The sequence below is a fragment of the Hippocampus comes genome, unplaced genomic scaffold, assembly GCF_001891065.2.
Source record: "Hippocampus comes isolate QL1 unplaced genomic scaffold, H_comes_QL1_v1.1 scaffold76, whole genome shotgun sequence".
In the NCBI taxonomy this organism is placed as follows: Eukaryota; Metazoa; Chordata; class Actinopteri; order Syngnathiformes; family Syngnathidae; genus Hippocampus; species Hippocampus comes.
Window position 1 is genome coordinate 2179894 of NW_017805277.1, and position 11877 is coordinate 2191770.

Here is an 11877-nt window from a genome sequence, read left to right on the forward strand (position 1 = left end):
ACACACACACACACACACACACACAACCTCGCCCCCCTCTCTCATCATGAATTTTTCTCACTCAGTGAAACCTTTATTTTTTTTGTTGCTTTTTTTTTTTTTTTTAATTCATAAGCTAAGCCGTACGCTGCAGTGCTCCACATACCTGTGTGACGTATTCTGTCTACACAAGCTTTGACTCATGCTTTCAAATTGCAAACACATTCTCTCTCATTTATAATTGTGTTGGTAGAGTCGTGGACTAGCTACCTGCGAGTTAAAAAAGGCGCGGAATACTTCCCAAACATATTTGAGCTCAACAGAAATTCAAGGAAGCTCCTCCTGTCTAACCCGATTATGTCTGTATGCATCACATTGTGTTGGTGTACAGAACAAGACCCCGATAGACACGTGTATGTACTTAAATCCATCGGGTCAAGTTAGAGAAGTGGAGAAGATGGTGGCCAATTAATGCAGCACAAAACCCTCTTCTTTCATGCCGGATGCAGAATCCAATGTCTCCCATAATTCCTCATGATGCAGAGAACAGTGTTTGAGACAGGATGTATCACCCCACACTGAGGTTTGCCACCGTTATCCTCCTCAGGTTGCCATAAAAGGCAACCCTTCACTTGTTCAGCCTTTTTCCTCTGGACGAGCCCATGCTGCCTGCACCTCTCCTGCAAGTCATAATAGTTCGATGCATCACGCACTGTAATCCGTGTAATACTCACAATTATGCTGTCAAGCATCCCAAATAATAATATACTTTTGGCAAAATGTAAGTCCAAGTCCATTGCAGTGTCTCTTTCAAAATGAACATTTATTCATTCGTCAAATAACATTGAAATTGATATTTGTAATTCATAACCCACTTATTTTGTCTTGAATTTATCATTAATGAAGCCCACCCGAGCAAACACGGAGAACATGCAAACTCTACTCAGGAAGGCCGCATCCGAGATTTGAATACCGAACCTCAGAACTATGAGGTGGACGTGCTACAACGACTGTTGCTGTCCTGTTTGCTTACATACTTGATAGTGAAGTGACCAGCAAAAATTTGCTTTCACGGCATAAACCAAATCTGCATTATTATCCCTCTCACTAACTCTCACTACATGTTTCCCATCATTCCGAAGCTTGTGTTTATTTTTTAAAAATTATAGCAACATTATGGGCAGAATTGTGGTACTCACGTGTGCATTTTGGGTCGCATTTGGTAAAATAAAACAAAAAACAAAAAAATCCAAATACATTAGTACACACGGTAAAGCACAGAGAGCAGTAGAGCCATGCAGGCAAACAATGACTGTTACATAATGTCAGATATACTGTTGATGACAGGAAAGAGAAGTGTAAGATGAATGCCTCTCATGTCCTAATGGCAACTTTGCAGTAAAATCCAAACAAAGACGTCTAGTTATAAACAAAGATGTCATCTTTTCTCTGGACTGTGCGTCTCCTTTGGGTGTGTTCATTTACTCCAGTTTGACAGTTACTGTTACAAGGCAGCTACTTTAATGATGTGCTCTAATTTGTATTCCCATTAACCCAAATGATGTACTTATCTCACATTTGTCCTAATGGATCACGGTGCACGGTGACATGCATTGACGTCACAGTGAGGTGATCCGCAATGCAGTCGCATGCAAATGGTTCCACGTCGGGCTTTGTGTAAACGTAGCCGCTTCTTCTTCTTCTTCTTCTTCTTCTTCTTCTTCTTCTTCTTCTTCTTCTTCTTCTTCTTCTTCTTTTTCTTTAATGAGTACATTTTCAGTCAAATAAAGGGCCAAGTGTAAGAGTGATCTGCCGCCTGGTTGTCGAGCTAGTTATGAGCCAAGCTGTGAAGATGTGCATAGCTCGCTCAGCCCCCCAGGGACCCTGTATTTTCATGGGCCTGCCTCTGACGTCAATGCGCCGGCTGTCCTGTGGATTGTCAGAACAGACTATTCAGTTGGGGGGGAGGGGACTGCAAGTCACTGTGGTGTGTGTGCATGTGTGTTCTGCATGTGATGTGTGAAAGCGGGCCTGTGTGCCTCTGTAAATGTGACCATGCACCTCTGTGTGTGTGTGCGTGCGTGAGTGCGTGCGTGTGTTCATGTTTCTATGCTTGCATGTGATCTGTAAATGTTTTACTCACATCTCAGGCCTGCGTGTGCGCGTCAATGCAGCGCACAAAAAAAAAAAAAGTGTCTAGACTTCCTTGAATTGGAAATGTACCCAAGTAGATAAGGTCGGTAAGGTCGGTAATAAGGAGGTGGGGGGGGGGCAAATGTGAGTATTGTGAACAAGCGCTCATGTCAGCGGATGCCGGGAGACAGAGGTTGCAGTCATCAGGAGGATGTTTGTTCAAAAACAGCCAAGAGGACAGAATGTTTCAGCATGGCCGCCAACCACTTTGAGTCAGATGGTGATCCCACTGTGGACATGAGCGCTTCGACGACCATAGGAGCTGCTCTTATACATGTGACAGACAGACAAACTGTGGCTAGATGATGATGTTACACAAACGAGTATAATACTATAAAACGCCACACTCATGTGCTAACTTGCTTTGGTCCTTTTTTGAGAGCTGTGAAGGAAAACAGCCTCACTAAGGGTTCAGACGGGAGAGTTGTGACATCCCTTGTGATCTCCCACATTTCCCTTTGGGTTATTCATCCAGAACCGTTTCGCATAAGCTTATAAGCGCCCAGTCACGAACTTTGCAGGGAACATTTTAAAGTATTTCTTTTCTATTTTAAGCCAATGACTAAGCTACTTGAAAGGCTGAACGAGCTTTTCATCCACATTTGTTAAATCGATCGCCTGTTTTGAGTGGCTGGGGTTCTCAGGGTCTACTCGTTTTAATTCAATGTAGACAACGTAAAGTTTAATTTCCATTCTGTCTCTGTGAACATGATTGTGAATCGTTGTCCATATGCCCCGTGATTGACTGGTGACCAGCCCAAAGTCAGCTCGAATAGGCTCCGATCCCCCATGACTCCAAACCGAACTTAACTGTATCGGCCCCCCTCCCAAAGAGATTAGATACATTTAGGCCCCAATCACACCGAGTGGCAAACAAGTGCAGGTGTTTTCTAAGGCAGCAAATTTCGCATTCTTGTCAGGGTTCGTTCAAAGCTGCAAATGTTCGTCATCGTTTCGCAAGGGAAGTTTGAACATGTTCAAAATATCCTTGCGACAAGAAAAATCTTTAACACTGTTGGTGAAAAGTCTGGTGAACGTTTGGTGAACGGTCTTTGAATATTTACGACCTTGTACAAACCCTGACGAATTCTGATGGGAAAGCGCAATTTGCTACCTTTGCCAAGAGTCGCTCTTAGTAGGACAGGGGCTTTAACATTCCTGCGGGAATAAAAGCAAATAAAGATAAAGTAAATTAAATCATACACTGCCTTAAAAATGTGCCCTCTTCTCAAATTCATACTCTTTGTTTCCCCACTTAAATGTTTAAGATCATCAAACAAATGTAAATATCAGACAAAGGTAACCCAAGTCAACTTTTAAAATGCAATTTTTAAATGGTGATTCTGTTTGTTGAACAAAAGCTATTCAAAGCTACTTGGCCCCGTGCGAAAAAGTACTTGCCCCATTTCTTAGACATGACTGTGGTGAATCACATTTTTTGGCAAGCCGAGTTCATTTTCACCGACCACACGCAAGTCTGATTACCGTACTTTCTCGAGAATACCGTGTACCTTTGTATTTTACGGCCCTCCAAATCGCCCTTCGTCAGCTGCCTTTTCTATGAAATCATAAATATTACGCTACGTTATCTTCTCTGTCGGTACCTTCAACAAGTACAGGGCAAATGTTCTCATGCTCATTAAACTGAAGGCTTTATTCCATCCTTCAGCAGTACACAGATGAGAATGGCCCGTGCAAATGCGAATTTATGTGTCTCATCATCCTCCATGGCTTTTCGCCTCTCGTCCACTCGCACTAATTGTGTCACACAAGTTCTTCCAGGTGCTATGACATGGTAGAATAGCTGGTCATCTTGGGTTCTGCACGGACAACAATGCAAAACGCAAGTCAACTTATGAATGGCTCAAAATGAAGGTTTTGGAGCGAGTGAATGCCTGGCCTTGATTGAAATAGTGTGGTATGACCTAAAAAAGCATTGATGTTCAAAAACCCTCCAGTGTTGCTAAATTAAAGCAATTCTGTGAGGAGTCGACCAAATATCTCCACAGAAATGTAAAAGACTCGTGACTAGTTAAAGAAAATACTTGATTTTGGTTGCTCCTCCTTGCTGAGGGTGCCCCAAGCCAGTTTGATTTTTTTTTTTTTTTAATGCAAGTAAAATCCCCATTTTATGTTGACTCTGGTTATGTTTGCCTGATATTTACTTTGGTGGGAAAACAAAACAATTAGGAATTTGAGAAGAAGGCAAATAAATTTTCATAGCACTGTGACTGCTCACTGTTAGAAAAAATGCGCAACAGACATATAGCAGAGAGGGGACTGGAAACCATGTGTTGGCAAACCTGTCTGGTTATTTCCATGCTAGTCATTAGCATGCTTTCAGCGACATGCTTCTCAAATGAAGCATCTGTTTGGTACATTTCGTTTTTGCGTGCCCTTTATTCAATTAATTGAAGTGCTAGTGTTGTACTGAGAATCTAAACCACTTTCTGTGATGGTTACCATCACATTTTTATCTTCACCTTACCCAAAACAAAACAAAGTAAAAACATAGTTGTGTTATTCCTGTGTTGTTGTTGGTTGTACTTTTCCTGAAAATTTGGACAGCCACAATTTTAGGGCTTTTAACTTTGTATTTGGTACAGTGCATCTGTTTATAGGTTGTCTTTCGCTACATACGGAGGCAAAATATTCAAAACAACTCTTAGTATGATGCAGTGCAATTCTAAAAAGTAAAATGATAATTATTATCACCTCTCTGACAGTCTCAAGCAAAACTGCGCATGGCAGTGGTACCTTGAAAATTTGCAATAAGAGAGATGGAGGGCGGCAGCAGATTCAACTCACAAGTTTGGCACATAGTGAAATGTATCTCAAAAAAGAAGGTTCACCCTATTAATTGTCACGACCAGTTGTACTTTTCTGTCAAACTAAACATATTTAAAACACTTATGTCCACTAGCTTAATGCTAACAAACGAACAAAATGCACAATGTCATAGACTAGCTAACAAGCTGCATCAATATGGCAGTGTTATAATGCTTTTAGGATTACCGGTACTTAAGATGTACTGATATTACAACACCAATGATGCAACACATGTGAAAAGACAATATAACAATACTCACTGGGATATATTCTTTATCCCCTGCAAAATATTACAACTATTGCTTCAGCTTACTGGGTCACATAGTTGTTAAACTCTTCTTAGTTTGTGTCTGTATGGCTGGCCAATTTGTGCACACCAGAAGGAGCACAAAGTCTGCAACGGATTCATGGCATTTCCATTCATATTTTTTGGGGGGAAAATGATCTGAGACACGTGTTTTGTGTTACGAACGTGGTCATGTAACGAATTAAAGTTGTCACTCACTTTTGTTTGTGAAGACAGATTTTTTTTTCCATCAGTCCGCATATTGGATCTTCTTTTTCTTCACTTTCTCACTGTATTGAACACACAAATCCCCCCCGCCCCCCACACACACACACTTATGGTGCAATTTGGCCAATTTCAGTTAAATTGGCCAAATTGCACAGTTAATAAAAAGGGGAAAAGAGTCACAGCAAGCTGTTGGCATCTTTCCCCAGTGGAAGTGAAAAGCGACAGCATGCGTCAGAAAGAATTCATGATGTTTTACAGTACGTGACCTCTGAATGGACCAGCTGCTGGAGAGTGTAGGAATGCCAGTGATTGATAGCGCACAAGCTGACGTAACCCGCCGCCGCTCCCACACCTTCCTCTCTGACTCTCGATATGATCAGAATGTAGCGCTGCAGCACAGAGGGTTTATGCTGGATCATGTTGCCCCAACCACTCTGGCTAGCCGCTGAGGTGCACTCAGTGCTAATACGTCAAGTGGACATCTTTGAATGCCGGGTAGATAGGGAGCTCTTTTCATTTTGGATGCTTGGACATCATCTTCACTGATTATTACGGTGGAAACAGATACGAGCTGTACCTGTATTTCACTTTCACTTGGTCTTTAGTGTACGCAGGGCCTTTAAAGTTGTTCTGTAGTATTTACTCGAGGAGGTCAAGAGAAGTGCTGTTATTCTCTTTAAGAACTCATAATTTTGTATATGATGAATGCCAGAATTGTTGGGACCAATTCATAAACATGTGAAAAAATTACAAAACCCTTTTCCTGTTCTAAGGTTTTACATATGAGAACCTCCGAAAACAATCATATTGTATCGGAATCAAGTAATTGATTGTTATCTTCAGCTATTATTTTTGTATTAAATTGATTTGTTCCCAGCATTTGGTATAGGGATCATGTTTTGTTCCCCCCAGCCCCCAATTATCTTTATCTTTAGAATAGAATATTCTTAAAAGTGATCATTTTAATCATGACTAATTAAATGAAGGCGGCCCAGTGGTTGGCGCGTCGCCCTCACAGTGCAGAGATACTGGGTTCAAATCCAGCTCCGGCCTCCCTGTGCTCCGGCCTCCCTGTGTGGAGTTTGCATGTTCTCCCCGGGCCTGCGTGGGTTTTCTCCGGGTACTCCGGTTTCCTCCCACGTTCCAAAATCATGCATGGCAGGCTGATTGAACACTCTAAATTGTCCACAGGTATGAGTGTGAGCGCGGATGGTTGTTCGTCTGTGTGTGCCCTGTGATTGGCTGTCAATCGGTTCTGGGTGTCCCCCGCCTACTGCCCGAAGATGGCTGGGATAGGCTCCAGCACCCCCCGCGGCCCTTGTGAGGATAAGCGGATCGGAAAATGGATGGATGAATGGATGGATGGATAATTAAATGAAAATATAAAGCCAAAGTCATGTTAATCTTTGGTCACAACAGAATAAAAGGTGCCTCTCCTGTTTGCACTATTACATGGCACTTTACGTCCGTTACTACTACTTATGATCAACAATTAATTCCACAAATACTTTCATCACTTTGTCAAATAATAAATTATTATGCCCATTCCGGTGCGTAGACGTGATTCACACTTACACTTCACGTATATTTAGGCTTTCACTTACCAGCATGTCTTTTAAATACCTTTCATTTGCATATACTGTATGTGGTTTACTAACCAATACTTCCTTTGGTAAGTAATGCGACAGTAGAAGTGCAGTAGATGTACATGTTGCGAGAGTGGGTTTTTTTTTATCCTCAGACAGCACTGAGTTCCACAACAACTGTTTGACAATCTTATGGAGCTCATTTTCTACCTACAATAAATATTGATTACGACTGTGACATCATCATTATAGTTGGCAGAATACCGCAATAATATTAAATCATGCAATAAAAGTATTGCATGATTTCATGTTGGATTACGTAAGCCAGTGGTCACCAACATGGTTCGGGCAGCAGCTAACCCTAAGGACCACATGAATAGCAGGACTGTTCTCAAAGTGTGATTTCCTGGGAATGTTGCAGAAGTGATTGTTTCAAAATGTGAACACTTCCAGAAATTTTTAGAAAGAGTTGCGTATTAATATTTACTGTAGCTCAACTCAACGTTACTTCTAGAGCACTTTAAAAACAACCATCACTGCATCTGTTTTCTACCTCGTTAAATCATGAATATGATTTGTGTCTTCCCATAATTTGAGCAAATTGGTTATTTCAGAAGTGTGTATCAAGCTGGCAGCTCTTCGCATTAATCACGAACTAAGAAGTAGCTCTCAGTTTCATAAAGTTTGTTGACACCTGGTTGTTTAAGTTAACTGCACATGTCATTCCGTGATACCCATCCCTACTATTTGAATGATGAGATACTCCGATTGATGGCTATAATATTATTAAACTGAATTGTGCAGTCAGGTCTGGAGGAATTTCCTTGTGCCAATACAATACAGTAATGGACAGTGCAACGGCTTTGGCCCTTCAGTGGAGCTGTGACACACAAACAAATGTTATCCACGTCACACAAGAGAGCTTTACGGAATCTCTTGGTCGATAAGAGACAAATAAGACCTTGGTATAGTGAATATTTAGACTAATGCGCCACGCACTTTCATGCCATCCTCCAAATGTCTCACACAGCCAAAAGCTGGATTTACACTGCAGGTCATGCCCAGTTCCAATTTAGTACCATAGTGTTCGGCTGACCTGGACTGATGCTGCCCTCTTGGTTTAGATGAGTGTAAACTCGGCAATACTCTGCTAGTTGCCATTATTTTCCTTAATTAATGTTCGCTGCAACTATTATGTATTATGTTTTGACCACAGACGTCAATCTCAGGGCCCGGAGGCCAGATCTAGCCCGTGGCATCATTTTATGGGGGCCATCCATCCATCCATCCGTCCAATTTCTATTCTGCTTTTCCTCATGAAGGTAGCGAGCATGCTGGAGCCTATCCTAGCTGTCTTCTTTAAAGTCTTCAGTTAACCTAATGTGCATGTTTTTGATGTGCGGCGGGAAACTGATGTACGGTATGAACATGAAAACTTCACACAGGATAGCCCCTTGTCAAGATTCAAACGCAGACCTTCTAGGCTATGAGGCAGACGTGCTCACCACTAGTGACAAGCGACGCATATGTTCAATAATTTGGTGACCTTATTTAATTACAGCAAGGAAGGTTCTACACTGGGCCTAAAAAGGGGGGTGGGGGGTGATGCTGTCAAAAATCTGTGTAGCCGCAGATAAGACGCTCCAGCATTTTAATTGATATTATAAATATAATTACAAATTATGTTCTTAGCACCCCCCTCCCCATGTCTCAGTCAAGCCCCCCTTTGGGAGATAAAGAATCCTGGAGCCATCCCGAGTTATAGTATATGAATCATCTCAACCAGCAGTATTGCACCATACAGTTTCATTACCGCTCATCCTAATCCTCTGGATTTATTTAGTGTACCTAATGTCGCGGTCAGTGAGCTAGTAAAGACTGCCCTTAGGGGAAGCAAAGAAAGGCGCATGTGTCCTTTTATTGTGAAACCAAATAATCGGAAAACGTTTGCTTTTGGCTGACTTGACACCACGCTCTTTCTCTCTTCCCCTCTCCGCGTGCGCGGGTGTGTTTGAGCGGCTATGCGTGCGTGTGCGCGTATTTGACTGCGCTCGCTTCCTACGCCGTCGCCCATGCTTGCCCAGTCTTCTGCTGCACATCCACGGCGGAGCTTGACGCCGAGGAGGCGGACGGACAGGAGTTACACCTCGGCCAGCGGTGCCTGGTGGAGGTGCGGTGGCGGCAGTGGTCGGGGCCAGCGGACGACCCTCCTCGCCCTTCCTAAAATTGAGGACTCATCTTGTCCTGGAGTAGTTTTTTTTTCTTTTTTAAATTATAATATTTTTTTCTTGCTTGTTGTTGGGTTCAGCGCACTTTTCTCCGCGGCTCCTCTCTCAGTTTGCGCTCAGTATCCGAAATGGAAGATGGTCCGTCTTCGACAAGCTGTTTCAGAAGGTTAACGGACTGCTTCCTGGGTGCAAGTAGGTACACTTATTTTTAAGACATAGCAAATTATAAAGATGATGTCCAAGACTTAGAGCGTATTGCGCGCGGCAGCAATTCCGTGCGAACGTCTCGACATTTTGGCGTCTTGTCTCCTCATGTGAGGCTACTTAAGTTTATGAATGACACATTGATGGCTCCTTCCACGGGTGTGGAGTTGGAAGCAACACGATTCGCTGCTTGTATAGCGTGTGCGGTCCGGTTTAAAACAGCGTGTTGGTTGCGAGTCACGCCGAGGACCGTAAAAATAACCAAACAGCATAACTAACAAGAAATTCGAAATAACGTTTTATTCCCGTTTAAATATTAGAGTTGCAGTCCATTTATGGAAATGCGTTAATTACCACATTTCATGTACAGTATTGTAAGAAATGTTGCAAATCAATTCAGAGGCGGCTCACGACCCCCAAGGGAACCTAAGCAAAATAAAATTTGGGGGCCAAGGCAATAATAATTATTGTTGAACATCTAACGTAAGGTTAGTGCAGAAGTGTTACACTTCAAAAGCGAACTGGGATTGATTTACACAACATTGTAAATGTTAAAGCACCAAATGGGACAGTGAATAAAGAACAACTAAAAGAAATAAAAAGGCTCCTGTATATGCATTTACAGTCGTGTAAATCTATCATCTGGTTTATTATTTTTGGTTTAAAAAAACTGCAACAAGCGACAATATTCTGTAGTGCGAGCACAACAATAAAGGCAAGCAAAAGGTGAAATTCCTTACATGTATGAAATACCTAAAATACAAATTAAAAAAAGTCATGAAATGTCAATCAAATAACTAAATAATTATGTAACCGAAGAGAGGTATAAAGTAGGGGACAAAAAGGAGACAAAAATGCTTTAAAAAAAGAAAAATAACATAAAATATACAAAAGCTTTATTTGTAAAAAATAAAAAAATTGAGGAAAGTATACCTTGATCCAAACATTTAACATTCTTAACATTTTTTAATCCCTCAATGCTCTTGACTATTGATTATTCTTGAGTGGTCACTGAGCCCAATAATCAGGTGCTTAATGTTCCTTGTATAAAGTCATCTAACCTTTTATATGGGATTACCAAATAAAATAACTATGAATATATTCTCAAACTACCCCAAAATGTAACATGAAAACTGTTCCCTTGTAAAATTAATGCCACATGGATATTATCTTGTCGATCTCTTTTACGCCTCTGAAAAGTCACCAGTTTCCCCCCCTCATATACACTCACATCTCCTCACAGAGATTCTCGGACTGAAGTACACTGTGTTGATCTCCTCCTATGTGTCACTTTGCAGTACAGTCTGCTGCAAGGACAACATTGTGTTTGATAGCATTTGCGATTAACTTGCACACATTCTAGCACGCCACATGAGATATTCAGAGAGTCGGGTTACCTTTAGGGAATGTGCATTTCTTGGAATGTCACTGATGGTAAAGCACACAAACTAAAATATGCTTGTTTGGGTATTAATTTCACTTTTTTTTCCACGATGGCTTGTTTTATTTTATCATGTTATCAGGTGTTCGATCGTTGTACTATAATCAGTGTCGAAGTTCTTTTGGTAGAGATATATTTTTGTTTCCAAATGTTTTGCACAAATAATGTCTTCTGAAAAGAGCTTTGAATAAGACGAGCAAATTAAGAAAATACACCTTCTTCATGACAAGAAAACCTTTTTTTAGTTTTTATTTTTTGATGAAGTGTGACATCAAAACCAGTCATTGGTTCTGTAATGCCTGCCTTGTAATGATTTGCGACTGGTCAGATCCCAAAGCAGGCAGAGCATAGAGGAAGTTTTTTTTTTAATAAAGGTTTTGACAGATGGGTAGATTTGGTATGTTCATACACACACCAAAATAAATAAATAACCCCAGTAACGCAAGGCTCAGGAGAAGATTACAAAATTAAAAAGTGACCACGTCCCCCTCACAGTGTAGAGGTCGTAGGTTCGAATAGGGCGCTGGTCTTCCCGCGTGGAGTTTGTGTGTCGCCTGCTTGGATTTTCTTCGGGTACTCCAGTTTCCTCCCACATTCCAAAAACATGCACGGTGGGTTAATTGATGGCTTTAAATTGTTCTTAAGGGGTGAGTGTGAGTGTGAATGGGTGTCTGTCTCTGTGTGCCCTGAGATTGGCTGTCAACCAGTTCAGGGTGTACCCTGCCTATACTGCCCAAAGTCAGCTGGGCTAGGCTCCAGCACACCCGTGACCCTGTCTGGATGAGATTTTTTCTTCTTACTATATATATATATATATATATATATATATATATATATATATCCTCGTCTCACCTTGGGTAGTGTCCATCCCCCATTCAGAGGCCAGGAAGCTTGAGGGTTCTG

General features: G+C 41.5%; 1 protein-coding gene across 7 annotated transcripts in view; it reads left to right on the plus strand.

Annotated features, from left to right (window-relative positions):
* Positions 1-11877, plus strand: part of pde10a (phosphodiesterase 10A) — a 52403-nt gene that overhangs the window by 9390 nt on the left and 31136 nt on the right. For 2 of the 7 annotated variants that reach the window (XM_019870355.1, XM_019870358.1), the window contains exon 1: positions 9102-9521. The exons of 4 other annotated variants lie outside the window; for them this stretch is intronic. In XM_019870355.1, the coding sequence (XP_019725914.1) occupies positions 9458-9521 (64 nt within the window). In that variant the 5' untranslated portion in view covers positions 9102-9457. Of the gene's footprint in view, positions 1-9101; positions 9522-11877 lie in introns of those variants that run through there. One more of the 7 variants, XM_019870356.1, reaches the window with a different exon arrangement.